General features: G+C 33.9%; 1 protein-coding gene across 1 annotated transcript; it reads right to left on the reverse strand.

Moving 5' to 3' along the window:
* Positions 1-5695: 5695 nt before the first annotated feature.
* On the reverse strand, positions 5696-15248 carry LOC146532285 (uncharacterized). Its single transcript, XM_085197770.1, has 3 exons — positions 15240-15248; positions 14073-14805; positions 5696-10363 (listed from the first exon to the last, which is right to left on the reverse strand). Exons 1-3 carry the CDS (start codon positions 15246-15248, stop codon positions 5994-5996), a joined length of 5112 nt encoding a protein of 1703 aa, XP_085053896.1. The 3' UTR covers positions 5696-5993.
* Positions 15249-16707: the final 1459 nt, after the last annotated feature.

Here is a 16707-nt window from a genome sequence, read left to right on the forward strand (position 1 = left end):
TAGAATGTTTCAGTCTCTTCTGTTCGAGTATTTTGTATTGTGAAGTAATAAATTTTATTCCTTTGAATTTCAAAGAATAGTTTTAAGTGTTAATGTTCACATACGTGCTGGTAAAATTTTAATGTTATATAAAATCTAAGATAATGGTGTAATGGGATTGGGATTGATGGTTATGGGTTCAAACCCACTTATTTGATACCCAGCTGTGGTAGGTCAAGTGCGGCGTTGAGCTCCGCCCCCGAAACACAACGTTTCATATATTGGCCGGAATGTTAGTTGGAAGTGGATTCTTAATGTTTACATGCACAAATCGATGATGTTTATTTTAGAATAATACAGAACAAAAATATCTTTATAAAAAAAATGTCGTTGAAATATATATTTTTTCCATTGTATTTAAATTAAATTTAAAGTTTCGTAATTTTTATGCAAATAGACGCACTTACAGACATACTTATAGTTAGTTAAGTTAAGGAATTTTTATATTTTGATTCTAATGTACGGCCTTGCTTGTTCTTAAAATAAAATATAATTTTAAATTCAGTATGTTTATAATTCTATATTATAATTATATTTTAATAAGATATTTCAGATCATCATGGCACAGAGGACAGCGTTTGACTGTAAATGCAATGATTATGGGTTCGATTCCCACTCAGGGCACTTATTTGAATTTTCAAGCTTTAGTAATAGCGCCGATTGAGTTCCGCCACTCCAAACAAAATGTTTTAGAAATTGGGCGGCAGAGATAGAAAGAGAGTATCTGCTATATTATGTAGGACAAAACATGATGATAAAGAACCTTTCCAAATTTAAAATCAATTATATATGCAAAAAAGTGGTAAATTGAATACGCTTACAATAAAGTACCTACTTCAATTCTAGAGTTGAAACTTAGTCGCTAATTTCTTAAATAATTTGACATTTTATTTATTGTGACATATGAAGTTTGACCCATCATGCCACTTCCGGTTATTATTGTAAAACAATTGGCAAACACCATCGTGGCACAGTTACGAAATATATACACGCAATGAAAGTACTTTACTTTTCAATGTCCATTTTATAAATAGGTAATCTTAATTTTTCTCAGTCTGATAAGATAAAGAACAGCGTTAAGTTCCGCCATCCTATTAACTTCATGCTTTATCCCTAGCGAGGATATCAGCGAGAACGGAGTGACAACCGCTACGGTCTCTAAATGCCTCTCTGCCTCGTACATTTTCATCAACCTCTTCATACATATCGACTGGGGGATCCTCATACTTTTTACGTGACCTTCCTCCCCTATCATCGATAGTGCTCTTGAAGTCCAACCGAAATCTCTCCCTAATTCTCTCACCACTCACTCTTCCTTCATATAAAATTAAAAAAAAATTCAAAAGCCTTGCTCTTAACATTGAACTCGTTCCCGCATTATTTTATTACTATATCATGACTGCGAAATCGCTTAGGCTTTACAACTAATAGTTATTTACCGTAAACAATATACCTACAATATTCGTATAATAAAATTATTTTGGTTTTTATTTCGTAATATTCTGTGATCATGTTTTTGTAGTGTATGATTTTATAAATTGTATGTAGCTTATATTGCGTGAATGGTGGAACTCAACGCCGCGCTTTTTCTTCTTACCAAAATGAAGAAATTTAAATATTTAATTTCTTATAGTTCCGCCACTCTATAAGCAATGTCTTGAAGCTCGCACGGTATTATACAGTAGGTTCCCTCTGTCTATTTTGCTATATGTGTGATACAATGTGAAGCTTAAAAACTTTCAACCTTTAAATTGTTAACTTATTCTTAGCTCTATTTCTACTCCAAGGGAATTGCAATAAAAATCATAAGCAAGAACTATAACAGATACATATAAAAACTTAGAAACACCTATAAAAAGATTTATAACAACGTAAAGCTGTATTATAAAAGAAAATTATAGTGTATGAATCATTTGAGAATACAATAAATATGCATATAAAAATTGTTGAGGCCAGCCGTGGCGTTGTGGGCTCGACTCGCACTCGAAGAAAGGAAATATTTAATATTTTCAAAACAAGACAAAACGCGGCGTTGAGTTCATCCACCCAACACGCAATGCCTCCAGAATTCGGCAAAAAGTGGAGAAAGAAAGTGTCTTAATGGAGACAGAATGCCTTAACAAGTTCCAAGATTCTCCTAACCAGATTGCACGCTGGCCACGACGGATTCTCCAGCAAAATATATTTTCATTTTTTGGCACGTCTGCCAATATGCTACAATTGTAACGCAATATTGATATTTGTTTTTGTTCCGTGACGTGTCAAAATTCGTTAGGTCAAGCGGAACACGAACTCGTGACCACGTGTCAATATGTTAATGTAATTTCTATGATGACCTTTGCACTGAACTGAAAGGGTGACTTGTAAGGATGATATGAATTATGAAATATAATTTGATATGTACATATATAATATTTTGAATGTATTTTAAATTAAAGTACAGAAGTGTAAGAGAAGGATACTGTTAGTAGGAAGAATGTGGAAAGATGGTTTGGGGAAGAATACAAGTGACGAAAAAATGGCAAAAAAGATTTATGATGCAAGAGTGATCCCCCTACTACTCTTTCTCCCTTCCTGACAGGAAAGTCAGAAAGATAAGAAAGCCAGAAATGCCCGGAGGACATGTATGAAACGTTACTAACAATTAAAAATCACCAACAATTTTTTTTGCTACAGCCTTTTTAAATTTTGTTAAATTTGAATTTTTTTGAAAAATGTATTTTTGTTACTTTCAAGATTTTAAGCTTATAGGATAGCAAAATTTTGATAAAATACAAATAAAAAATTGACAATTTATTAAATACTAAAATATGACTAAGGTAGGTTAAAAAAAAACAAAAAAAAATATTAATAATGACTTATGTTTTACAAATGTTTATTATAAAGAAATAAATTGAAATTCAAGGTTTAGATGAAATAGCGCATTACTAATGCTAATTTGACGATAATGATGATATTAAAATGATATCAGCAATGCCACACAGTGTGCTAATAAATAATAGAGTGTAAATCTATTTCGGTACCCTACGCCGACGACGCCATCACGGCGTAGGATATCCTCGCTCCCTGAACCCCGCCTCTCAATGTGCAATGTCTCGAAATTTGGGTGATGCCTAGGGAACAGAGTGTTTAAACGCTATGTTCCTAATGCCTACCCTGCTATATACGAGATACAGTTGCATGAGGTAAGCAAGACTGATGTATAACGTTCATAGAGAGAGAGTGTTCAGAAAATGTAACACTTATTAAAAAAAATTCTAATTTACATTATACTAGTTTTTTCCTGCGGGTTTTACCCTGAGTACGAGAATGGGATGGAAATAACTAAGAGCTATGACATTTTCGAAGTATCCATGATAGCCTTGGCGGTAGTTACAGTGGGTTACATCAAAACTTATTAACGTGATATATGGATTTTGTGACACTAACATATTTTTTTAAATTCGTACTCTTAGTTACAAAAAAAAAAGTAAAAATATAGATTTCTTAGTATACACAAAAAAATGTGAAGATTATTACAATACACAGCTTATATTAACATTATCTTTATTTTATTCTCAAGCTTTTAAAATAATATTAAATTAAATGTATATTTTTATATCAAAATCTTTGAATTGCGTGTTCTTGTAGTATTTTTTGCATAATTGTGGACTAACTTTTAAAAATTAAATTAATCATGTGTGAAATCTTAATTACCCAACTTTTTAATACATTTTTTTACGCTATTCCCACATTTTTCGAAGTACGAGTAAGTAAAGATTTAAATTGATATGAACAATTTACAATAATTTAAAGACCTTATATCTCTTCTTGTTACAAATACTCGTATAAGTATTTTTATCCACGGGATATTTAATATTACTCCTGGAGTTCAGCCATGGGTAATTTTCCCTAGAGAGAAGCATTTAGTAGTAAATTTTTATATTAAATTTCATCGATGGTGATATGGTGGATAGTGATGGTGTTACAAAATATACATTGTCATAGCAAAAATAGTGATAGTCATACGATAGAAACGAGAAATAAAGATAAGCTTGTTACTCCAAGTTTTCGCCTCCAAAAAGTTAATAAATCCTTTATGGGTCTGAGTATACGTGTATATAATAAAATTCCGCAGTGTATTCTTAGTTTGCCACTTCCAAAATTTAAAATATCTGTAAAAAAAATCTAACAAGTAAAGCTTATTACACTGTTCAAGAGTATTTAGAGGATAAACATGTATGGAATTAATGTCTATTGAATGTAATGCAGGATAGCTGCCAGCTAATGTAATAGATTGTACCATTGATTTTGAAAAGAGCAACTGTTGAGTTTCTTGCCGGCTCTTCTCAGCAGAACTGCCTTCCGAACCGGTGGTAGCTTTTTGTTCATATGTTCATTCGACGATTCAAAAGTGCTTATAATTATTGCCTATTTAAATAAAGAATATTTTTAATTTGAATTTGAATTTGAATATTATGTTACTTCACAACTGAGGTAGAGAGAACTCTAGGATATTTTATTAAAATCTACTTATGTTCAATTTAAGGGAATATAAAATGTAGGTAAGGCTTGTCGTGGTGCAGTACGATTGAAAGTACGCAGGTTGTGAATTCGATTCCCGTTCAAGGAAAAGAAATATTAGGGGATAAGGGAGGATAAGAAATAAAATATTTAATATTTTTATAACGCAACGAGGCAAATACCGTTTGGTTTGCCACTCAACAAAAAGCGGCGGAAAGTGGTGAACGAAAGTTCCCAGGTTCCTTTTATTTATCCTACTGTGTGCGAGATGCAGCATGAAGTTAAAAAAATAAATTCATAACTAAGCGACTTAGAATGCTGAAATTTGGCATGGAGGAAGATTAGGGAGTATAGAGGACCACTGGATAAGGATTTCTTCAAATTTCTTTGGAAACATTTAAATTTCGAGCAAGCGAAATTGCGGGCTACGGCTAGTTATATATATTTGTTTATTTTATTACTAAGTAAGCGTTAAAATTACGCCATTGCCAGCTGTCGTGTTAGAACGAAATCGTACAGGATATCACGAGAGCCTCTAATGAGGACTGTATCAATTGGTATAAACAAAATAGTGGTGTCATTCGTGTTTGAATAATGTAATTACATGCTTTATTTTATATATTTAAATAAATATAAATTACATTTACTTAATATTTATTTAGGGTAGGGTAGGCAGAGGGAAACTGGGAACGTAGTGCTTCATTCGGTCTCTACTTTCCGGCAGATGCTTGAGGCCTGCCTGTTGAGTGGCGAAACTCAACGCCACGCTGTGCCAGAGAAACTTAACACCGCATTTTGTTGGGGAGAATCCCCAATCCCGAATCCCGATCGCCACGCAGCTTAAATTAAAAAATAATAATATGTGTTTTAATAATAGGATTAAAACACATATTATTTTTTAGAAATATATATTAGAAATACATAAAAAGATATTTTACAAAACATATCAAAGTTTCGAGGTAGCGGCACTTGAAACCGCTCCTTTTTCTCCTGTTATGGGTACAATTCCCACTTGAGGGATGGAAAATTGGGATTGGGGACATAATATTCCCTCTATCTATCTTGTTATTTGCGGGATACAGCATGAAGCTGAAAGAACACTTGATCTTGATTAAATAAAGTTAAAATAAAAAACCCCTCTTTAAATTCACCATTTTTATTGTAAAAATTACATCATTCCCATTTTATTTACAAAATAATTTACCATTACATACTTTATATCTTACATTAATTTTATCACTTGAAACTTATATACGAATACTAAGCACTATTCACGTTATATATTTCTCATTTGGTGCAACAAAGACGTATTTGCACTTTTTGAAATATTGCAGTAGACAATCGAAGTTTATTAATAGCATTCCCGTATAAATTAACCTAATTAAGTGCTTGTAAGTGCAATTTGGTCATTGTTTCACCAAATAATAATATTAGGAAATGTCTAAAGGCACTCAGTAGTGATATCCATTTACATCGAAACTCGGAGGTTTTCGTGAACTAGGGAATTTTTCACCCACTCCTGTAAAGGAACTGGCTTTTTCCGGTTCTATATTCTGTTTATCTATAGATTGATCAACTTCGCTTGGTTTTTGATTAGGAATAGAATCCTTATTCCGGTTAAATATGTTGAAAGAAGGATTCAAGTTGTTTGAGCCTAAAGGTCTTTTGAATAAGCCTCCACAGCACGCGCTGTGGAAAGCTAACTGAGGACGAGGCTGTTCATTTACTTCTCCGGATGTAGTAGATGTTTGTTCATCGGTATTTTTGTTCTGGTCATCATCAGTGTGTTGATTTGAAAAGAAATCTTCTCTATTCACGTTAGAAGTACTTTGTATTTTTTGTCCGAATTGTGTAGTTCCATCATTTTCTGATGAAGTAGATAAACTCTGTTCGGGCTTGTTATATTCGTAAATTTCTCCAGTACTTTGATCAGATTTGTCTGATATAGAAGAAAAATCTTGGGTGCTTGGCATGCCTGTCAAAATATTTTCCTGGGTAACAGATTCTGATTTATCATCAATTGTGGAGAATTGTGAACTTGCGAAATTAAATGAAGTCTGCGAAAATTGTGCAGGATTCTCTTTTTGGAGAGGTACTGACTGTTGCTGACCAAATTGCTTATTCGATTTGTTATATTCATAAATTTCGCCATTATTTTGGCCAGCATTTTGTGACGTGGAAGATGAAACTTCCGGAGTACTTGGGAAGCCTGTCAGAATATTTTCCTGAGTGGCAGTTTCTGTTTTATCTTCATTTGTTGTAAATTGTGAGTTAAATAAGGGCTTTGTGAACTGCGCTGGCTTTTCTTTTTGAACATTGAATATACCTTGCTGGCCAAATTGTGTGCTTGGTTTGTTATAGTCATAAATCTCTCCACTACTTTGATCCGAATTTTGAGAAGTTGAAAATGCTCCGTCTTGTGTACTTGGGAAGGTTCCTAAACTATTTTGCTGTGTTACAAATTCTACTTTGTCTTCATTTGCAATGTTAAATTGTGAGCTCGGAGAGTTAAATAATGACTGCGAAAATTGTGCAGGTTTTCCTTTTTGGGTATTTAATAAGCCTTGTTGGCCAAATTGTATATTGGCTTGGAATTGTGGCCTATCTTGTTTTTGAGATGGGGTTAGAAGCACTTGAGCGGGTTTCTTATAATCATATATTTGACCAAATTCAGAACTTTGAGTGGGGGCTTGAATTTCAAATGTACTCGAGATTAAAGTAGACGGCTCATTAGAACTTATAGTTTGTTGCTTATTATCAAATTGAATACTTGTCGTGGTTTTCGATTCATTGTCTTGTCCGAGTTGTCCGGTAAACAGCGTACTAAGCTGTGAAGGTTGATTTGTTGAAAGAAACTGATCAAAGCTAGAAGGTACATTAAATTGAGTATTAGTCGTTTCTTTATTAAAGTCATTATATTCTACTTGAGATGAACTCGGCATTTGTGTTGACAGTTTATTTTTTAAATCTGTTCCAAATTGTTGAGTGGATTGATCAAATTGCGAAGGCGTAGATTCTTTATCATTAAAACTTCCTTGTCCAAATGTTGAAATGCCTTGCTGACTTCCAAATTGAGATTGAATAGACGGTTTTAGTGAAGTAATAGAGAAACTGGACTGACCAAACTGAGTGGTAGGACGTTGTTCGTCAAAGGAACCAGTTTGGAATTGTGTCGATGAAGGAAGTAACGTGGAATGTTTATCATCCGCTGAATCACCAGCTTGTTCAAACATGGTTGTCTGTTCACTACTTGAGGTATTTTGAATAAACTGTGTACTCTCCTGTGAATTGGGAGATGTTTGACTGAACGGTTTCTTAGAAGTAAATGAGTTTTGTGCACTGAAGTCAGATAATTTATTTTGCGTATTAAATGTGCCAAACTGAGTACCTACTGAGATAGGTTTATTCCCAAATTTAGATGTAAGAGATGGGAATTGCGAAATAACTGGTGAAGTAAGATCTGTTGCTGGGTGCCTAGAAGAAAATGAATGTTGTTGTCCAAATTGACTTAATGGTTTCTGAGTATCAAATCCAAATGGCTTGGTAAATGCAGGAAAAGAAGGTTGCACTGATTCTTGTGATTGCGAAGATGTTGTTTCTTTGTTATTGAAAACAGATTGTGTATTTTGAGAGGTAGGTTCCTCAGTAGGCTTGAAAGAAGTATCTTGTTTAGTTGGTAAAAGAATACTTGGAGTATTAAAACCACTAGAAGTACCTTGAGAAAAAGATGATGCACTTGTAAATGGTTTGGAACCAAATTGAGATGCAGAGCTTAGATTTAATTGTCCTTTATCACCAAAAAGTCCAATTTCTGGTAGTTGTGGTCTAGATTGAGATCCAAAAGATTGACCAGGATTTTTCGGTAAAGTTGGGAAATTTTGCTGTCCAAATTGAGGTTGCGAGTTAAGACCAGAAGCTTGATTTTGTGTTTTATCTGAATCCACTTGTGGTGCATTTTGTTGGTCAAGTTTTGAGAATAGGGGTACATTAGGTCCTTTATTATTAAACGCACCTTGGAAAAACTGTGAATGAGGTTTTATGTTAAATGAACTTTGCTGTGTTGTCGGCTTTCGAGTACCAAACACATTAAATTGTGGGAAAGAAGAATCTTTGCTAGCGCTATTTTCTTGCCCAGATTGAAGATTTTGCTTTTCACTTTGAGAAGGGAGAACCGTAGTGGGCTTAGGATACTGATATACTTCTTCAGTATTTTGTTGTGATGGTAAGCTTGTATTTCCATCTTGATATTGTATTTCTTGAATGCCTTGAGAACTTATTGTTTCACTATTTGGAATTGAAAATATTTGTGCTGTGGCAGTCATTGCTGTTGGAATAATTTGGGAAAATGTAGACGCACTTGGAGTATTAAAGGATGGCTTAGTATTTAGATGAGTTGAAACTCCAGAAACTCTAGACGGAAATGATAATGAAGCTTGAGTAACTCTACTTAAGTTAGCTGATTGAGGCCCTATTACAGCTCCGTTTTTCATAGAAGATATCAATGTCTGAGGTGCGTTTGTGAAGAAAGACGTTTGAGGTAATAAGGACGTCACTTGACTATTTGGACTAGTAGAAGAAATAGACCCTGTTCCAACAAATGGCGTGTTAAACGGCTTGTTAGGTCTATTGTAGATGTAAGAATGATCAGGGGCTTGTGGTTGAATAAATTGGGTAGAGTCTGTTGATTGTGTTGTCTGAGCGCTTGAAAATCTATTATCTAGTGAAATAAATGAAGGTCTGTCAGATCCAGTGTAACTGGTAGAAGAATCTCCTTGCATATTTGGAGTGGATTGACTGGATTGACTTAAAGATGCTGTAAATTCTTGAGGTGTTGTTAATATTTTTTTATTATCTAATTCTTCTTTTTTATTTAAATCACTTTGTGAAAACGATTCACCTTCATTCGTTACACTAAACGACTCTAAAGGCGTTGTTAGAGTAGTTAAAGGCGGTTTAGTTGGGAACGAAGGTTTCAGAGGAATGGTAAATACAGGTTGATTTGATTTTGTTGGCAACGATGAGAATTGAGATCCAGGTAAGCGGCCGTTTTGACTAGATTGTACGTTAGAAGAAGAAAATTGTTGTGTGGGCTGACTTGTGAAATAACCGGTTGAGGGTTGACTAGACGTTAAAGTACTTTGGACCGAAAAGGGCTTATTATGGTTAGAATTTTGTTCAATAGGTAACCCTTGATTGGCATTTAAGTTAAATGATCCTTGAGTGGGTTGATACTGGAAAGCTTGGCCACTGAGCTTGTTGTTTCCACTTCCAAAGTTATTTGCTGGTCCTTGATTCGATTGACCAAATGAGCTAACAGAAATTGGCTGCGATGAACCAACACTTGAAGAAAGTATACCAAGGTTAGACGTGTCATATGAGCTTGGCCTATTAAATGAAGGTTTCACAAATGGCTTTTGTTCCTGTAACTTTTGCTGCGACAGTGGCTTAGCTTCAATATCTGGATTAGCTGCGCTGATAGCAGTGGATGGAAATTGATTTTCTGTTTGCTTGTTGCTAAGCAAATTATTTGCGTTGTCCTTAGAAGGCTCTCTTATAGAACCGAATCTATTATCACTTTGCACTAAACTGCCAAATCTCGAAGAATCAGGTTTAGAAAACGCCGTATCCTTGGAACCGTCATTAACTCCAAATTGCCCATTAAAGCTCGGTGCTACAAAGGCTTGTTGGTTTTGATTGATGAATCCGCCAGCAAATACAGGTCGATCGCCAAATTTATTCGATTGTCTATCATTATATTTATCATTAGCTTCATTTTCTGCGTAATTGTCTTCTGTATTGTATTTCTTTGCATCGTATGAGCCTGTAAATAAAAAATGAAAGTTGTCATTCATTTGTCAATGACTCCAAACAATTTGTCAGTCGGCAATATGTCTGTCAATGTACACAATAGGCATTTAGTTATTCTAATGTACCTACAATGTGAATGGGATGTGTTCAAGCAAAAACAAAAACCTTTAAGCGTTTGAAGGCGTTATTATATTAATTATTTTTTATCTAAATATTGACGTTATGATTTAATAAATTGTATTTTTGTCTTTGTTTTTAGTAGTTACAAATATATACAAATTTTCCACGAAATTAATTTAATAGGATTTGAAATTGAACCCCACTATTATTTAAATTTTGGACTATATTCAATTTAAATATATAACACCACATAAGAAGAAGAAAATTAGTTGCGAAGGCATTTCTATTGGCATAACGGCTGGCTAAAAATTGGGAACGGAAGTATCTTAATGGGAACAATTAACACTAGCTTCCCAGGTTCAATAAGCAAAATATCTCAACCGTTGCGTGTATGTACAATGTGATATTTAAAATTAAAATACACGAGTGTGTAATCAATGGGTATCCAATGTGGTGTAGTTGACAAATACCGGACTCTACTCAATGGTTGTAAGTTCAATATCAAATACTAGTATTTTCAAATATTTTACTTTGTTTGTTAAAATACCATGAGGTTAACGTGTTTCTAAAATGAGAAAATGAAGAGCATAAAGTGGTTTCACTCTGTATTCCGCATATAGCAGAGTAGTGTAGAATGGCGTAACTCAACGCCGCGCTTTGTCTTGTTACCAATGCGAAGAAATAAAAACATTTTCCAAATGAGAATCGAATTCACAACCATTTACAATCACATAGGCCATAATATTTATAACTTTAATTTAAATAGGTAAAAAAGATGTGGACGCGATGCAGTCAATAAAAACACGGAAATACATACATATCTCTATACCTGTCTGAATAACTTTTGATATTAATTAACTTTTTAAATGTCTAAAATTACTCGTTCATGTTAAACAAGGCTAACTTGTCATCAACATGTGTAATATTTACTTTTACTAAGCTGTTTTTGTATTTAGTCATTTACATCACTTAAATATATTATTTTTTACACGTTGTACCTATCCAAAATATATATATATATATGAGAAGGAATCGAATTCATAATATTTGAGATCACATCATATTTCAAAAATATTTTTTTCAGCATAGCTTTTTAACTAGAGGAATGACAATTTAAATATATGATGATGAGTTTAAAGGAATGAAGGTTGTCACTCAGGGGAATGAATTTTTTTTTCAAAGTGCGACGGTGAGTTCTGCCACTCAACACGCAATGCCTCAAAAAATTGTGCGTGAATGAAAACGGAGTATCTTAACACTAAACTACCTCTGCCTCTGAACTTAAGCAAAACAGGTTTGCAATATATTATAACGTAGGTAATTTTGTAGACCTTTTTATAATACTGTTTTATATTATAAAGAAATATTTGAACTGTTTGAGGCCTGCATTAGTTCCTAAGCTTAGCGCGTCTAAGCAAACAAATGCTTACACTTTTTAATGTTACTATAGATGAACATATCTAGTTAAAGTTAATTGAAACATGTCAGCAAAGTAATACGAAGTTACATTAATATTCTATATCATATATAAATGTATGTAAATTTAATTATAGCAGTATGTGAAAACTTAAATCCGTTTAGTGAATTATTAATGAAACAATTTACTATGAAAATTCGAATTCGATAATTAGAAAAAAAATCCACTTAAAATTACGTTTTGTCAAAGTACGACGTTAAGTTCCACAATTCAACACGGAAATATCTCGAAAATTGGAACCCCACTTTTCGAGAGTGTCTTGACACTAAGTTCTGAATATTACTAAGCAGGAAAAAGCTTAAAGCTAGTTTTTTAAACTATGAATTGAAAACTTCATTGAAATAAAACAAAATTAGTTTGAGAGTCATAAAATTTTGTTGACTATTAAAATTTATGTTTATTATAAGCTTTTATTTAACATTTAACAGAGTTTGTAATATGTCAAAGTATGCAAATCATTATTTTTTATAAGTTTAAACCTGACTTTATGACAATTAGACGTTAATGAATGATTCTGAGTGAGAAGTAGTTTCTTAATTTCTTATTGAAATCATCAACATCCGAAAAAAAATACCCATCCCGATAAAGAGGTCACATCTCTGATGCAACATTTTTATGTCCAGAATCAATGTGTCAAGATCAGTCCAGAGTTAAGCCAGTGTCAAGACTCTCCATTCATTTCTTGTTGAGTCGTAGAACCTAACGCCACGCCTGCTTTTATCTTGGAGGAAATCGAACTTAAACAACTTTTATAACTCAAGTAGGCAGAGGGAACCCGGATTTGACTATTCCGTTCCCCACTTTCCGCCCAATGTTCGAGACATTGTATGTTGAGTGGCTAAGATATTAATATTATTCATTTCTTAGAGTGGGAATCGTACCAATAACCGTCGTATTTACAGTTAAAATAAAACTAATGCTAATTAAACTCTAATTAATAAACACGACGATTCGATTCCTACTCGAGCAAATTAAATATTTTCATTTTCATCTCTCTGTCTCAAACTTTTTGAACAGAAAATAGGGAACGGAGTGTTTTAACACTAGGTTCCTCTGCGTACCCTTCTAGATCCAGTATATAGCGTGACGCTATAAAAAATTATAAATTAATCGTTTTATTAAGGTTAATATCGTTTAATGTTAATTAAACGCTAATTGGTATCTCTAAGTGTCGGTAACATTTTTTTTAATTTGCAAAACAAACGTGAGCCTACCCACTCGTTATCGAACCTACGATCATCACAATACATTTTACGACTTCGAGTAGCCGTTATTAAATCGTTATGTAAAGGTTAACGACCTAAAGCATTTTTGTGCCGTCTTTTGTTCATATAGTGTAATAAAACTAGTGATGTATAATAACTTTGTTTCAAATGTATTATTTTATAAATAGGTATAATAAAAGAATTATTGATAAAGAGAAAAAAAAATATCTATGTAAAAATAATTTAATATATTATATAAATAGAGGCCAGTCTGACTGATTGTAGGTTCGATCCCCACTCAAGAAAATGAAATATTTATTTAACCTTATATTTTCATTTCTTTGCTCTGGTATCGAGGTAAAAGTGCGGTGTTGAGTTCCGCCACTCAACTTGCAATGCCTCCAGAATTTGGCGAAAACTTAACACTAGGTTTGCTCTACTTATCCTACTGTTTGCGGGATATAGCGTCAAGCTGTTTTAATTTAACTTAATAAACGCAAAGTCGTTGTAAAAACAGATATTTCAATATTTTATCTTTATGGTACAGTATAAAACTCGAATCGATAATTAGACATTTTTTTAAGGTATTATTGTTAAGTACTAGGAAGAAATAGAAGAACTGGTTTGAAAATATAAAAGTTAAAAAAAATTGTATACATTACGAATATTAAAACATCGGAATTACTATGCATTCATATATTAATTAGGATAATATGATACGCCCAAAAAATAAAAAAAGATCAAGGTCATAGTGATAAAAATAAAGAATATTTTTCTTAATTATGTCATAAAACTCGAAAATTTGCTCTATTTGAATAATATAAAAAATTAAATTTATTAGAAAATCATTTAAAGAAACGAAAAGAAAAACAAATCAACAAATAGATAGTTAAATAATCAATATCAGGGTAATCACTTACCATCATCAACCAAGCCAGCTGCTTCATCCCTAGCGTTTTGCTTCAAAGATTCCAATATTTCCGCTGGAATGGGCGGAGGAGTTGGCAAATGGTTGCCAGTCGGCCTGTATCCGTTCTTATCAGCAGTATAAACAACACTATACACTTTCCCATCGTCTCCAGTATACGAGTAACCTCCTTGGGCCTGGATTCCGTTCCTGGAAATCCCGTTTTCTGCCATCTTTATTCCGTTATCCGTTTCGAAGGCATAGTTGAATTTGTCAAGACCAATATTATTTTGGTATTTGACGGTGTTAGACACATAATCTCTTATAATTTGGATGTTTCCAGGCTTGAAAGACGGAGGTCTATGGAAGGCAGATAGATCTGGTTCTCCATTAGGACCAAGTTCACTTGCAGGACCTTGAGGAAAACGGTCATTAGTCACTCTGAATGCAGCATCACCTACTTTGGAATCTGATGATCCATACGAAATTCTTGGACCACCCAATGCACTTTGTGGCCCTGATGCTCTAGTTCCTGCCAAAGCAGATTCTACTACGACTCCTTGGTGGTTATTAACAAAACCTCCAGTTGGTATGTCTTGGTTTTCTGGAGCACCTTCGTTTGACCTTGAAAACGGTAGTTGAAGACTTCCTGGACCGCCTCCAGCGGTAGCAGCCGATATTGGAGGTAAGTATGTGCGATCTAACTTAGCGGTCTCCCCCGCCGCTATTAAAGCGGCGAAAATAATCTGAAAATAAGAAAAATAATTACTAAAATAGTACTTTTATTTAATCAATTATATTAAGATTAAAATATTTATTTACAATTAATAATATGAACGTCAACTATAATATATCAACTGACAACGCGACTAGTTGTGGGTTCGATTCCCACTCGGGGAAATAAAATATTTTTTATTATCATTTCGTCGCTGGTAACCAGGCGAAGCGCGGGGTTGAGTTCTGCTACTCAACCGAGTGTTTTAATACTAGGTTCACAGGTTCCCTCTGCCTACCCAGTTCTGTACGGGATACAGTGTGAAGCTATAAAAATATATACAAAATTATTTTATAAATAAATTTAAAAGCTTACGAGATTGACATTTAATATTTTACAAACCAGCCCAAGATTTGCGTACAGACTTCCTATATAAAACAAGAAAGAAAAATAAGAAAATTTTACCAGAAACATGATCGCAATAGGTCTACGCTGCTACTCTGGTGGAACGACTCGCACTGACACATCAAGATTCTACTTTTGCTTTTTATACTCATACAATACTCACCCAAAAAACGTGCTCAGGACATCCAAAACAAGGTATGAATTACTTTGGAATAATTTAAAATGGGCACTGTGTTCTCTTATCACGAGGTGATAAGATCGAGATTAGTTGAGTTTTCCTATTTTAGAAACGTATGTAAAGGTGTTGTGATGCACTCAAGTTCAAGTCACAAAAGTTAGTAATAAATATATATGGATATACTATAATATTATGTTTTCTTTACTATAATATTATGGTGTCGAGGCAAAAGAACGGCGCTGAATTTCTTCGTTAAAAACTCAACACGCAATGCTTCCAGAATTCGGAGGAAAGTGAGGCTTAACACTAGGTTCCCTCTGCCTACCCTGATGTGTGCGGGATACAGCGTGAAGCTGACTTATTTTATTTTATTATGCATTTTTTAGCTGGATACTTACATACACACCTACTGTTAAGACACTCCGTTCCTATTAAGACACCTTCATTCCTCACTTACAGCCGAATTCTGGAGGTATTGTGATTTGAGTGGCTGAACTCAACGTCGCGGTTCGCCTCGTCACCAGAAGGAGAAAATGAAAATATTGAATATTTCCCCTCGAGTGGGAATCAACCCACAACCTTCGTGTTTACGGTCGCACCATAGTACCACTGCGCCACTATGGCCTCCAAATATATATGTATATTGTATGTTATGTACATGTTTATATATATTTTAATTAACGCGCTAGTTAAAGATCGTCAAAGTTTATTGGTTCGTGAGCTTCAGTGTAAATTTAATAAGGCAGTTACTGTCAAGGCATTTGTTTTTTTTTTTGGTCAGTGTATATTAAAACAAATTGTAGTCCATAACTTCGTATGCGTGGACTATGAAACGTAAAATCCTGTATTTTGCCTTTTCAGTAGGATTTTCCGAATTTCTGCATTTTGTTGTATACCGCACATACTAATGTAAGCAGAGTGAACCTGTTACTCTGATAACAGGTTCATAATGGAATTAACAATTTATGTTTCGAGTGGGAATCGATCCTATCATTAGACGACATGCCACCGCGCCACTACGACCTCTATGGTATTAATTTTCAATCGATAATTGTATTGTTTAGGAGTTATTACGTCAGCGACATATATCTTCCAAGTTTCTCAAGGATTTGAACCCACACTCTTAATTTGCTGGCCTACATGTATATAAAGATACTACACATAGTCTCTAATAAGTTGGACGTCTCCAAGCCTGAAAGACTGAGGTCTTTGGAAGGAAGGAACCACAAAATGTTTGATGACCCAACTTTATGTAAAGCAAATAAAACATTAAATACAGTGACATGTCACTGCGTTCATTTAGCGTTATGATTTATCGTTATCGGAATTAGGAAATATATTTAACACAAT

The sequence above is a fragment of the Heliconius melpomene genome, chromosome 14 (assembly GCF_056956725.1).
Source record: "Heliconius melpomene rosina isolate 202511_hmr_F chromosome 14, ASM5695672v1, whole genome shotgun sequence".
Taxonomy (NCBI): Eukaryota; Metazoa; Arthropoda; class Insecta; order Lepidoptera; family Nymphalidae; genus Heliconius; species Heliconius melpomene.

Excerpts from the sequence above, each read along its gene's own strand:
- LOC146532285 (XM_085197770.1), bottom strand. Across the intron at positions 10,364-14,072 it reads AGCTGGCTTGGTTGATGATG|GCTCATACGATGCAAAGAAA; the intron begins GTAAGTGATTAC and ends TTTTATTTACAG.